The sequence below is a fragment of the Rosa chinensis genome, chromosome 6 (assembly GCF_002994745.2).
Source record: "Rosa chinensis cultivar Old Blush chromosome 6, RchiOBHm-V2, whole genome shotgun sequence".
In the NCBI taxonomy this organism is placed as follows: Eukaryota; Viridiplantae; Streptophyta; class Magnoliopsida; order Rosales; family Rosaceae; genus Rosa; species Rosa chinensis.
Genome location: NC_037093.1, coordinates 24,266,561 through 24,278,086, shown reverse-complemented (window position 1 = coordinate 24,278,086; position 11,526 = coordinate 24,266,561). Strand labels below are relative to the sequence as shown.

Here is an 11,526-nt window from a genome sequence, read left to right as displayed (position 1 = left end):
GAGCAGTAGTTAAAATCATATGGTTCTAGTTCTTGATTAGACAAGTTACTTGTACTTTGATTGATTCAATTTTTAACCAAACTTTCACATGTTTATAATGCTTTAAATATGTTGTTGATAGATAGCTACTATACCTTGATTGCATGTTTAAAAGGCTTGGTAGTGGCGCTACATCTTGCTTAATTAGTAGTAACTAGAAAGGCAAATGGTGGCTTATATCTCGCTACGAGTGTAGTGTGACTGTTGAAATCGTCTCATGATATAATAAAGGATCTAAGATATTATAACTTGACTAGAAACGTAATTAGTGGCGGATAACGAGTGTTCCTAGCATTCCATTCACCCTTGTTTACAAACTTAAAATCTAAATTGTTTTATTTTAATCTCTGCATTACAAAATCTGAAACCCCCATGTTTATATTTCTTGTTCTTATATATTCTTTTTATTGTTTTCATATACTTATAACTATACTTTGATTCTTCATTACATGATTACTTATGTACCCTCAATCTCCGGTTTGAACGATTCATACTTATTCTATACTAATAACTATATTTTGTAGGGTTAAGTTGAGCGCTACTTTTGGCGTATCATTGCGTTCAGTCCAAGTAATTAAACCAAAGAAGGCTGCACATAGCCATCTTCCACAATAGCTTTAAAGCAAGGGACAGGCGCTAAAGCAAATCGGCGAAAAACAAGAAGTCCAGGTCGAGTTCCTGCCAAAGAGGGAGACGAAAAAGAGAGAGCACCTAATTTCCTATTCAATCTGTGTTTGTCTTTCCATCAAAATTGCACACTATATAGGTTGATTAGGGTGATCTTCGATCAGTTGTTGCTAATCTGGTGCAACATGATTGAGTCAATCAAATATAGATAATTATTTTGAAAGGAATATAAGTAATTATAAAAGAAGCAAAGAGAGACAAAGAGACATTTGATGGATTTGATGAAATATTTTCTAGCATAGTCATCTATTTGCATGGTGGAGTTTCCTGTGGATGTGATTTTAATTAGTTTTTCATTTGTTCTAATTATAATTTTGTCAAGGTAAAGTTAGATTGACATAGCTAAAATCATTGTGTAGGGTGAACGAAGTATTTTGTAGGATGACAATAGCTGCAACCATGCTTAAAACCCTAATATTACAAAGAGCATTAACATACATGGTTGCCACGAAAACTTTGCCTATAACGAAAATACATAACTTTTTATTTATATTTCCAAGTCCTCTTAGCTCAACCACACATATAATACATAGTAAGAACTTTTCAACAGGTGTGTAGAGGGGAAAAGAGAGCTCCCGTTTTCTCGGAGCACCCAGGCCGAAACCCTAGGTTTAGTGCAGAAGTACGGTGGCGGGTCTGCAGATCCTGCAGCTGTGACTAAGACGCTCCGGCGTCGAAGATCTAGAGACAGCGACTTGTGTGGTGGTGTCGGTGGTAGAGATCGAACTCGGGTTGGGTTTTAGACTCACTCGGGCTTTGGGTGAGAGATCAAAGATCAATTCTGATCGTTGTGTCACGGTAGTGCTGAGTGCGGAGAGCTAGGCCGGTCTCAGAGGAGGAGGTGAGCATATCCTAGCCTTAGAGAAGGTCGTGTATTTATAGCGGCGGAACACTAGCACGTTGGTGCGTGGTATGGAGGCCATGGCTGTTCAGGTAGGGTTGCCACCGGCGAACCTGTTAGGGTTCCAGTTTCTTGCTAGTCTGGTGCTGGGTGGAGGGTCGGGGTAGTGCGTTGGGCTTTGTGTTTCAGCCCACTTCCCCACCTCTTTTTGGCTTGGGCTGGATCTCTTGATGCGTTTGGTGTGGGCTGGCCTGGTACCTAGCATTTGAATTCTAGTCTTTTGCTATTTAAGTTTAACTTCTCTAGTTGTACACCAATTGAGGTCTCTAGGCAATTAGAGTTGTTCTAGCAAGGATTTAGGTAGTGTGGATTTGTGTTCATCGAGCTAGGTGCATTAATAAGTGCGCGTATTTGTTTGCAATGAGGGTACTTGTCATTTGCTTGGCGGCTTGTGCCATCTAGAACTGTTGGTATGAGACAGCTTGTGATGTATGTGCCTTCTGGCCCGTGGATAAGTTAATGAAGTTATCTATTTCTGAAAAAAAAAAAAAAAAAAAAACCACACATATAATGCAAAAGATAAAATGCGTTAATCTATACTAATATTAAGAGAATAGGTTTGTTAGCCAAAATTAAAAATTTTGACAGATTTAATTTTCAAAGATTAAAAAATTTTGAGAATAAATTTAATCACAAAGGTAAATATGACAATTATAAAATAGATTTTTATTAAGAAAATTAAAAGAAATGATCCCTCCCACTAGTGTCTCTTTGTAATAACTGTCTTATTTCATTTTTTTTTTCTTAACACATATAGAGCATGTATGAAGAAGACCAGTACATTTTAAGCATGCTAGTTCGCTGAATCCATTAATTCTTCTGCACAGCAGTTTTCTCCGAGGCTTCGAGTATCATCTCAAAAGACTTTTCCATGCATGACTTGAACTTTGGTGGATCAATAAGACCCTTTTCCATCTTGAAGGCAATCCTCACCTTTCCCATATAACTTACTATTGTTACATCAAGGCCCTGAAAAGGAAATCATAGTGAAAAAATCAAAATACAGTGTACCAATACGAATAATATTGCCTAGTACGCCGATTTTGTTTAAGACCTCATTATGTACAAGGTTCGAGATTATGACGTACCTCAGGTGAACCAAAGACCAAAAAGTATAAGCCTTTAACTGGATGATTTGCCAAAGACATCTGTTCCACCGATCCAATCATATTGGAAATTATCATGCTTGACTTCTTCAATGTGTTACGGATGTATCTTGCTGCTGCCTGCACCCAGTACCAAAATGTTAGCAACAAACAAAACACACGGTGATTTGAAAGTACTTTGTGGGATCGATGCTACAAAATTCTGGAAGTACAGAGCTCTACATAGTAAATTCCTTTTCCGTCCAAAAAAAGGAAAGAAAAGAAAAAACTACAAATTAAGGCATAGCCCTAGCTAGCCAGAGGCCAAGCAAACAGTTGAGGCATCAGCGCCAACAGGCAGGACTTTTTTTAGCTTCGGGGAGGGAATTCGAAGTGTGGACCTCAGATCTAGAATTTCGTAAAATCTGCATATATAGCTTTCATTTCTCAGATGTAAAGATCAGATATGTTAAGAACTGGCCATTACTATTTACTAAAGCTGTATTTTGGTCACATGCACACATCATATATATTTCACCATGCCAGTGACCAGTCATATCTATTATCTGAACTTACAGCTAAAAGAACATATATAGCATCTGCGCCTTTCACAAACTTACATACCTCATGGCCTCCAAATTTGTTGAGAATCTCCAAGAACCCAGCAGTGAGATGAATACCCAAAGAATGTCTTTTGCTCCTTATAATTTTCTGTGTCTTCCAGACAAAGTCAAGTGCATTATCTGAAAATTGTTCTTCACTATTCGTTAACAACTTGGGTATTGGTACATGCAACAGTGACAAATGGTTCCCCCATGGCAACTTGCTATTAAGTTTGATCATCTCCTGAACTGAGGTGTAATTCCCCATCATCTTTGTGTTGAGCAATACAATTGCTGTGCCTCTTGCTTTGCTTAAACTTTTGTTTGTCTCTTGGATGTATAGTCGAGTGCCAAGGAAGATCATCGCGGTAAGAACGTCATTTATCGTCTATTAATCATTGATAAAATTCAAATTAAATAAGTAAATTATTAAATTAATTAACATCATGAATAATGATCAAGTTAATTTAAACAACAGTTTTTTCGTTAAACCCATGATGCGGTCTAATTGATCCACACCATTCCCTCACTGCTTAAGCTAATTCCTAGTGCTTATATTTAAAATACAATTTGCGAATTGATGAGCTAGCTTAAAGTCTTCAAACAAAATCTTTGAAGTTGATTAATCTTAATTATACCACTCCAATTAAGCATACTTTTGAATATATTTGATTAATTTAACCAACATTAACTCATTCCAAGTTGACTTGATATACAAAAGACTCCTTAAAAATATATAGGTACGTAATTGACAACTTGATCTTACCACTCCGAGCCTGCTCTTGATTAGTTTGATTCTATCAAGGGAAATCGTCATAGTTGATACTGCAATTGGCTTGAACTCAATTCCATCATTCCCCGATCTGATTGGTGTTTGATCATCTTCCTCCAAGTTGCCATTTAAAAAATCCGATATGGTGTTGAAGACAGAAGAAAAAACTTTAGTCACAAAATTTTCACTCTTCCATGGCTGCGACCTCCTTCTTGACGGGAAGGTTAGGGGAAGAGAAGGATTGTCAGCTCGTTGTAAACAAGTGAGAAGAGCAACCATGAGAGAGAAGCCATCACCAAGCGCTTGGTGAAGCTTGAATATTACAGTGCCGGCTGCATTGGTAGTTGGGTACTTGATAATGTGAATTTCCCAGAGAGGTTTGTGTTGTGGAAGTCTTTCCATTGCTAACTTTGATATGTAGTCATCAAGATACTTATCGTATGATGCAGGCGACAGGCCAGAAGGGAAAATAGGGATGTTAACATGGTCTTCAAGCTTCACTTCAACCCTTTTCCACTGCTTCTTTCCCCTTCTCTCAACCTGTTAATTTTCAAAGAGTCATGCATGAATGACGGACTATTTCATAACTATTAATTTCCTTTCAATACATGGACAAAATTTAGTGTTACTTTTTTCCTTTAAAATTAAAACGAGTCACTTTTGTTATCTAATTATGACAACATGCTCTTAGCTGATTCTTAAAATATTTGAACAAAAACAGGTAAGAGAGCGAGAGTGAGAGTGAGAGTGGGAGTGAGAGTAATATTAACTTGAAATATTATTAATTAGCTGACTATTTGTTATATATTATTAATTAGCTGACTATTTGTGTGTGTATATGTGTTAACCCTAGCTAGCCGATGACTAATATTAACTTGAAATAAATATGCAACTAAGTTGTATGAGCAGCAGTCATGCATTGTCTTTATTTATAGAACAGTATCTCCTAGCCCTATTAGTATTTATTTATTTTTGTTGAGAAAGGGCCAGTACGACCTAGTGTCTCCTAGCTGTATCATCATCTTTTTATGATGTTAAATGGGAGAGCAAGGCTTCTGCTCATCAGGTGCCTTGTTTTCTTCTCATATGTTAGATGTGACTGCGAGTTTTATGACATAACAAATCCTTACTGGTTCATAATATCCCTTTCCGCCCTTCCCATTTTGAAGGAATTACTTTTTCCCTCGGATTGAAGGCACTCTCATTTAGGTGGTTATATAACTACAATATTTTGTTCCTCTGAATAAAGTGACCATAGTTCCTCATTTTCATTATCTTGTTATTTTTGTCCAAAAAAAAAATAAAATTGATTATATAACAACTAATTTCGAGTCGAACTTGAAAACTACCTACTTAATTATAAATGAGAGACCTATGTCACTAGAGCAATGAACACCAATATCATGCAGCCTATTAGTTATGCATGTTTGCAACAAAAATTCATCAAGTTCAGCCAATAAAAAGTATTCTAGTCTCCTACTTAGATAACTCTTATTTGAGGTAGCACCTCCTCTGCAAAAACACATATATTTGTAACAAGTTCGGCATGCATGCTATATATATATATATATATATATATATACACACAAAAAAAAAAAAAACCATTTCAAATATGGTTGCGACTTGTGACCTTATTGGTCGAATAGGCTTTTTGTGCAAGAGCCAAACGGTAGCAGAGAGAAGAAGCCTGATAGTTAAAACTAACAAGTGCCCCCTCTCATTTTCCCAATTTGAAATTTAGTGTCACTATCCTATCCCCCATATTCCCATGGTTCTCTGTAAGCACGTCCTCAAGTCCGCCGCCGATTCTGCCTTTCTTCTCCGGCGAGGTCTCTACTCCTCGTCCTCGGTTTCCACTAACGGAGTCGTCACCCGCGCCTCGGAGCTAGTCAAGTCCGGTCGAAACCGAGCCTATCCGGTGGACACTTTAGCTCTGGTGAGGGGCTTGGAGGCCAAAGGCGTGCCGACGGACCATGCCGAGGCAATCACGTCTGCCATCACCGGAGTTTCCACTGATAGCTTGGAAAATGTGAACCAATTGCAGAGGGTAATGCCATGCCCGCCAGCTGTTCGACGATTTGCTTCACTGAAATTTTTGGTTGCGTGCGTATTTTGATGGACTGAGATTGCAATTTGTGTTTTGTTTTGATGAGTTTTTCTTTCTCAAATTGCAGACTGTGATGCTGCAAGAAGCGAAACTGTCCAAGTTTGAAGCCGAAGTAAAGAGCTTACAGGTTCCATTGTTTTCCATCTTGTTTCTTTATAGCAGGCATTCTTTTCATAGCTGGTAGTCTTTTACCTTGGCCTGAAGTACATGATTTCTATCAAGTTTGAACTGTTTGAAGTTACTAATGTTGAAGCAGGTAAATAAATGAAAACCATGAACTAATTAGTGCCATTTTACAATAGAGAATCATGCTTTTCTTGTAAACCAGTCCTTTTAATCAAGTTCAAACAATGGATGTGAATTTTTAGATCACTAGATTATCTGTTGAATCTGTGAAAGGTTTTTGCTTCCTTCCAAACCTGTATTGAAGAAAATTCATATACTAGAATTGTTATGTATGAGGCAACGTGTTACAATCAAATAGATGACCAGGGTTAAGAAAGAAAGTGTATCATTCTGTCATTCTGCGTAGTCTGTTGCAATACAGAGTTTTGGCTTCACAAACAAACATAAAATGCAGAAAAATAGTATGACATGTAACTGACTTTGTCAAAACGATATAGGACCAACGAGGGGTTAGCAGGAATGATCAAGCCCATGGCTTGCTCCCATGTGGTCCGGTTCAAACCTCCTCACAGTACCTACCTAGCTGTTTGAAACAATTTCCTGCCTACGAATGACTGTAGGGTTCGGTAGGAGGCCCCAGTTTTGAGCCCGGGCAGATGCCCATGGCCATCTAACCCCTTGCTAGTGATTTCCAACTTTAAATTGAATAGTATTCTTGCAAAGTTGAATTGCAGTAAGGCTGAAAAACTATAAAATTCAAGGGCTTCTTCAACAGTATGAAATGCTTGTCGATGCAACATGTATTTAATAGAAAGTGTTAAATGGATGAATGAGAGCATTGAAGAGTTAGTAAACGGTGGGATAGGGAACAGTTGGATGCCATTAAATTTTTAATTCTATTTACAACTTTCACGTCAACTTTTAATAGTAGGATGCTGCTTAATAGTCACTTTCTAGACTAAAATTGTAGAAGAATTAGGCAAACATTTTATTTAGCTTCTTCTTGCAGTTTGAGTTTGATCTACAGAACTGTTGTAAAAAAAAAAAATCAATTATTGTTCAGTAGTAAGTCCAGTTTGCAAAGCATTTCAGTTCATGTTATCCATTTTAGCATCACTTGTTAGAGAGATGCTAGACTTGGACTGTATGATAATGTCCTGATATTGCCATACTTGAGAACAAGTACAGTATCCTCTGATGAACTTGTTGCACTACCTTAATGTATTTATATCTGTGTGGTAAAACCGAGTCCTAAATGCATGTTTTTTTTATAGAATTCTGTTGAACCACATAATGTGGCTTTTTTATCTGTGTAGAACCACATATCATGGTTTAAGGATTATATTCTTAATAGTCAATTCATATGGGACCAGAGTTATCACTTTATGGATTCTGATCAATCCTGGGTTGCATGTAGGAACATCATTTTTCCATGTTGACACGTGAAACAGAAAAGCTTCAGAGTATCATAGACAAGATGCGCAGTGAACTGAGGTATGTCTTGTGTGTGGCTTCTACTGTTTGGAGATTCCTCTACTTATTCATTAATGTAGTTATGTTCTTGGTTCAATATATTTGGTTTCTTGAAACAGGTATGAGTTGGACAAGGTTGCAGCTGGGTCACGCTTGGATTTAAATCTTGAAAAAGGGTAAGCAGCCCTTGTTTTTTGGCTGCATTATTATACCTGTCATCTGCAGTTGTATATGTAGTCCTTGGTATCATTGTAATTATTACTGATGCCCCAGTCCTTCAATTTTTCTGTTCTTTTTGGTCTGACTCAGTCCTTCGGTTTAAATACCTTATTTTTGCTTATTCCAGGCGCATGCGTGATGAGTTTAGCAATCAGAATGCAGAAACAGCCAATCTGACAAACAAACTTGATCGAGTAACCACCATTACTGCACCTATCTATTGTTTAGTTTCATGCGTATTTGCTCATAGGGCTAATTATTTTGAACTTTGTCTACAGGAAATTCAAGCAGTAAAAGCCCTGGTTGAAATGGGAAAATATGAAGTGATTAAATACTGCATTGGAACCCTTGTCTCCATGACAGCAGTTGGTATTGCTGTGCTTCGTATTATAATGAATTGAGCTACTATGGTCATCAAAGGTTACAGAGCATTTCTATGCTCATTCTTTTGATAACAGTACGATGCTAGAACAAGTATATTGTTATAGGTTATAGCTATTGTGGTCATCAAAGGCTAAAGCACTCGAATGTTCTTTTATGATAGTTTGATGGTAGAACAATTAGGAAGTTGAATGAAAATATAAGATAGTCACAGTTCCAAGAAAATGCAATTCCGTTTGGCCTAGTTTCTGTTCTCTTTTGCTATATTGGATAGGTAAAGTGGAAATGTATGAGAACTATGAACAAATGGTTACTAGAATCTGCAGTCACTTTCTGTCAACCTTCGACTAGATTGTTTATTTTCTTAGACTAGGTTATTAATTTGTCCAACTGCCTACATATGAAGGATATGATGGCTTATCAGTAATTTTGAGGTCAAAGTGTCATACTACTGTGCTTTGTTCTTTTTCATCTTAGGGAGAAAATGCTTCTAATATTAGAATGATTTATGGTTTTGAAGATAACAGAGATTAATTGAAGTCTCCCGGCGCACTTAATGCTCTTGCGTCAAACTTATTGGCGAGGGCTCTTTAATCGAGCATGATATTAGAGTGACCTAGTTACACGGGATGCGGTGGTTTTGATTTGTTCACTTGGGTGCAATGGCTGAATGGCAATGGCCCAAAGCTCTTCTCTATAAATTTTTTATTTATTTTTTAATCAAATCAACAACTAGTATTTCGTGAGTCGAACTCACGACCTCCTACTTACAGAGAGGACTTTTGTCATTAAATCAAATAGTATTGAGCCCTATAAACTTTTTCAATAGAAGCAAATTGCACCCAAATTTCGACGATTTTTAACTCTCACCATTGTTGATATGTGAATTTAACGAATCATCACTTCTTACTTATTTTATTTATTGTTTTGAAATGACTTATTGTTTAAGGACATCTAGTTTATGTGTCTGCCTTAAATTCTAGTTACTTGTCTAAGTTGTAATAGGATTAGTCTTACAGATATCTTCTTATATATCATAATCATTGTACGATTATGTTTCCTTGTAAAACTTTGATTTTTTGCTTGTAATCCTCTATATAAAGAGATTCCTATTATCAATGAAAGTACATATCATTCTCTCCCATATTCTGATTCCCTAAAATACGTTATTAGCACGAAACTCTGAAACCAAGAAGCCAAACCTTAGAAAAGAAAAGAAAAAAATTTATGTCTGTTAGCCTCGCTAGCGCCTAGCCTCCCCTCCTGCAGCACCAGCATGGCCTCAGTGCCCCCCTGTGCTTGTCAGCTAGCCTCACTAGCGCCTACAGCCCCGCCCACCCCTTGCCTCTCTAGCCCTTCAAAGTTAGTCTCACCTTGCCTGCTGCTAGCCTCGCATGCCCCTGTGTCTGCGCGCCCCTACACCGTCAGCTACCCTCGCCTGCTGCCTGCCTTGCTCCCCCTACAGCCCCGCACCAGCTTACTGCCCCTGCCTCGCTTGCCCAGCAGCCCCGCACTAGCCTGCAGGCACAGCGCCTTGCCTGCAGCCCCTACACAGCCGCCAACTGCCCCTGCTTAGCCTCTGCCAGAAGCTTCTGGCCACGCCCCATCACCGCCCGGCCAGCGACCAGCGACCAGACGGCCTCCGGTAAGGATTTTTTCGGTGACTCCAATTCAAGGTAAATTTTTATAAAAGTTTTCGCTTTTGAGTAATTTTCATTCTCTTCTTTTCTTGGGGACTTTCAACCTCCATTCTTCTATGTCCCACTTCTTTTGTAGGAAGACTAAGCCGAATTATGGGGGTTCGTGCTATCTCCAAACTTAGAGTTTGTTGAGATCTCTAAACTTATATTTTGTTGAGACTTTACAATCTACCACATACATCAATATATCGATCAAATCCAAGATCTCTTGGGATCGAATTTCTTGAGAGCAATTACACTTAGAAATTCTTTTTGTTTTTATGGTAGCCTCTTTGCTTTGAAACTAACCCCTTTTTTCTTGTTCTTTTTTTCAGGATAAGTAACCTGAACAAATTGGACTTTGCTTCATTGGGGACAATTGGCTCTAGATATCACAAGTGGGTTCGTGATGTCCACCAGCATCTCAAGGCTTAAGGAATTCTATCAACGATCCTTGAGCCCTCCCAGAACGTGCTCACTGTAGCAAAAGAGCAAGCCTTGGAGGCTAACAAGACAAAACCCGTCATCCTATTGACTCGTTATATGTATGATTCTCTTCAATACGACTACTTGAATGAAGAAGACCCCAGAAAGCTGTGGGTCTCACTCAAAGAATGTTTTGGGAATGTCTGTGACTCTTTGCTTCCTGACTTTGAAGTGAGATGGCATAATCTCCGCTTATATGATTTCAAGATTGTTCTTGATTACAACTCAGAAGCACTTCGCATCACAGATGGAATTTGTGATTGTTCTTGATGGAATTATGTGGCAAAGAGATCACAGATGCAATAATGATCGAGAGGACTCTCTCTCTACCTTCCCCGTCTCTGCATTGATGGTTGCTAAGAACTATCGTATTGATGTTACTGCAGGATGTATCACAAGGTTTCATGATCTAATTGTAGCCATGAATGTCACTGAAAAGCATGACAACATCCTTATGAAAAACTTTAGGGTTTAGGGTTTTCGAGGTTTCTTGCTAGCTAGTGAAAAAATGACATGACCCGCCCTGAATTTCACTCTGAAATCTGAGGTGGCCTTGTAGGGCCCACCTTAGGAATAACTTGATCAAAAATTTGGCAGAGGCACCCCTAAAAATGGACTACCCAAAACCTGTAAAAACACATTCACACTTCTACTAAACCATCCTTATTCTTCTGGAGCCACCTTGCTCCCCAAATCACAACAACTATACAATAAACAACTAAAATCCGACAGTACAACATAATCCAAATACACAAGTGTAGCTCCCAACCTTTACAACATTTGTCCCATAGGTTATCAGAGCAATCTAAAAGACGAAAAGGAAATCACGATACACGTAGGTTCAATAAATAACCTACAATAAGGAATACAATAGTAGCAGATGCTATGCCTTGAATCCTGCTATGCCAAGCCAGCTACTCTGCAGACTGAGCATTTGAAACCGAAGGGCCTAGGGAAAGGTAGATAAAA

At 38.3% G+C, this 11,526-nt stretch overlaps 2 protein-coding genes across 2 annotated transcripts; one reads left to right on the top strand and one right to left on the bottom strand.

Annotated features, from left to right (window-relative positions):
- Window positions 1-2,380: 2,380 nt before the first annotated feature.
- On the bottom strand, window positions 2,381-5,848 carry LOC112171095 (O-acyltransferase WSD1). Its single transcript, XM_024308330.2, has 5 exons — window positions 5,834-5,848; window positions 4,081-4,626; window positions 3,337-3,702; window positions 2,716-2,853; window positions 2,381-2,596 (listed from the first exon to the last, which is right to left on the bottom strand). Exons 1-5 carry the CDS (start codon window positions 5,846-5,848, stop codon window positions 2,438-2,440), a joined length of 1,224 nt encoding a protein of 407 aa, XP_024164098.2. The 3' UTR covers window positions 2,381-2,437.
- On the top strand, window positions 5,721-8,636 carry LOC112173062 (protein FMP32, mitochondrial). The gene is made up of 6 exons (XM_024310607.2): window positions 5,721-6,133; window positions 6,261-6,320; window positions 7,737-7,813; window positions 7,912-7,968; window positions 8,139-8,205; window positions 8,290-8,636. Exons 1-6 carry the CDS (start codon window positions 5,855-5,857, stop codon window positions 8,410-8,412), a joined length of 663 nt encoding a protein of 220 aa, XP_024166375.1. The 5' UTR covers window positions 5,721-5,854; the 3' UTR covers window positions 8,413-8,636.
- Window positions 8,637-11,526: the final 2,890 nt, after the last annotated feature.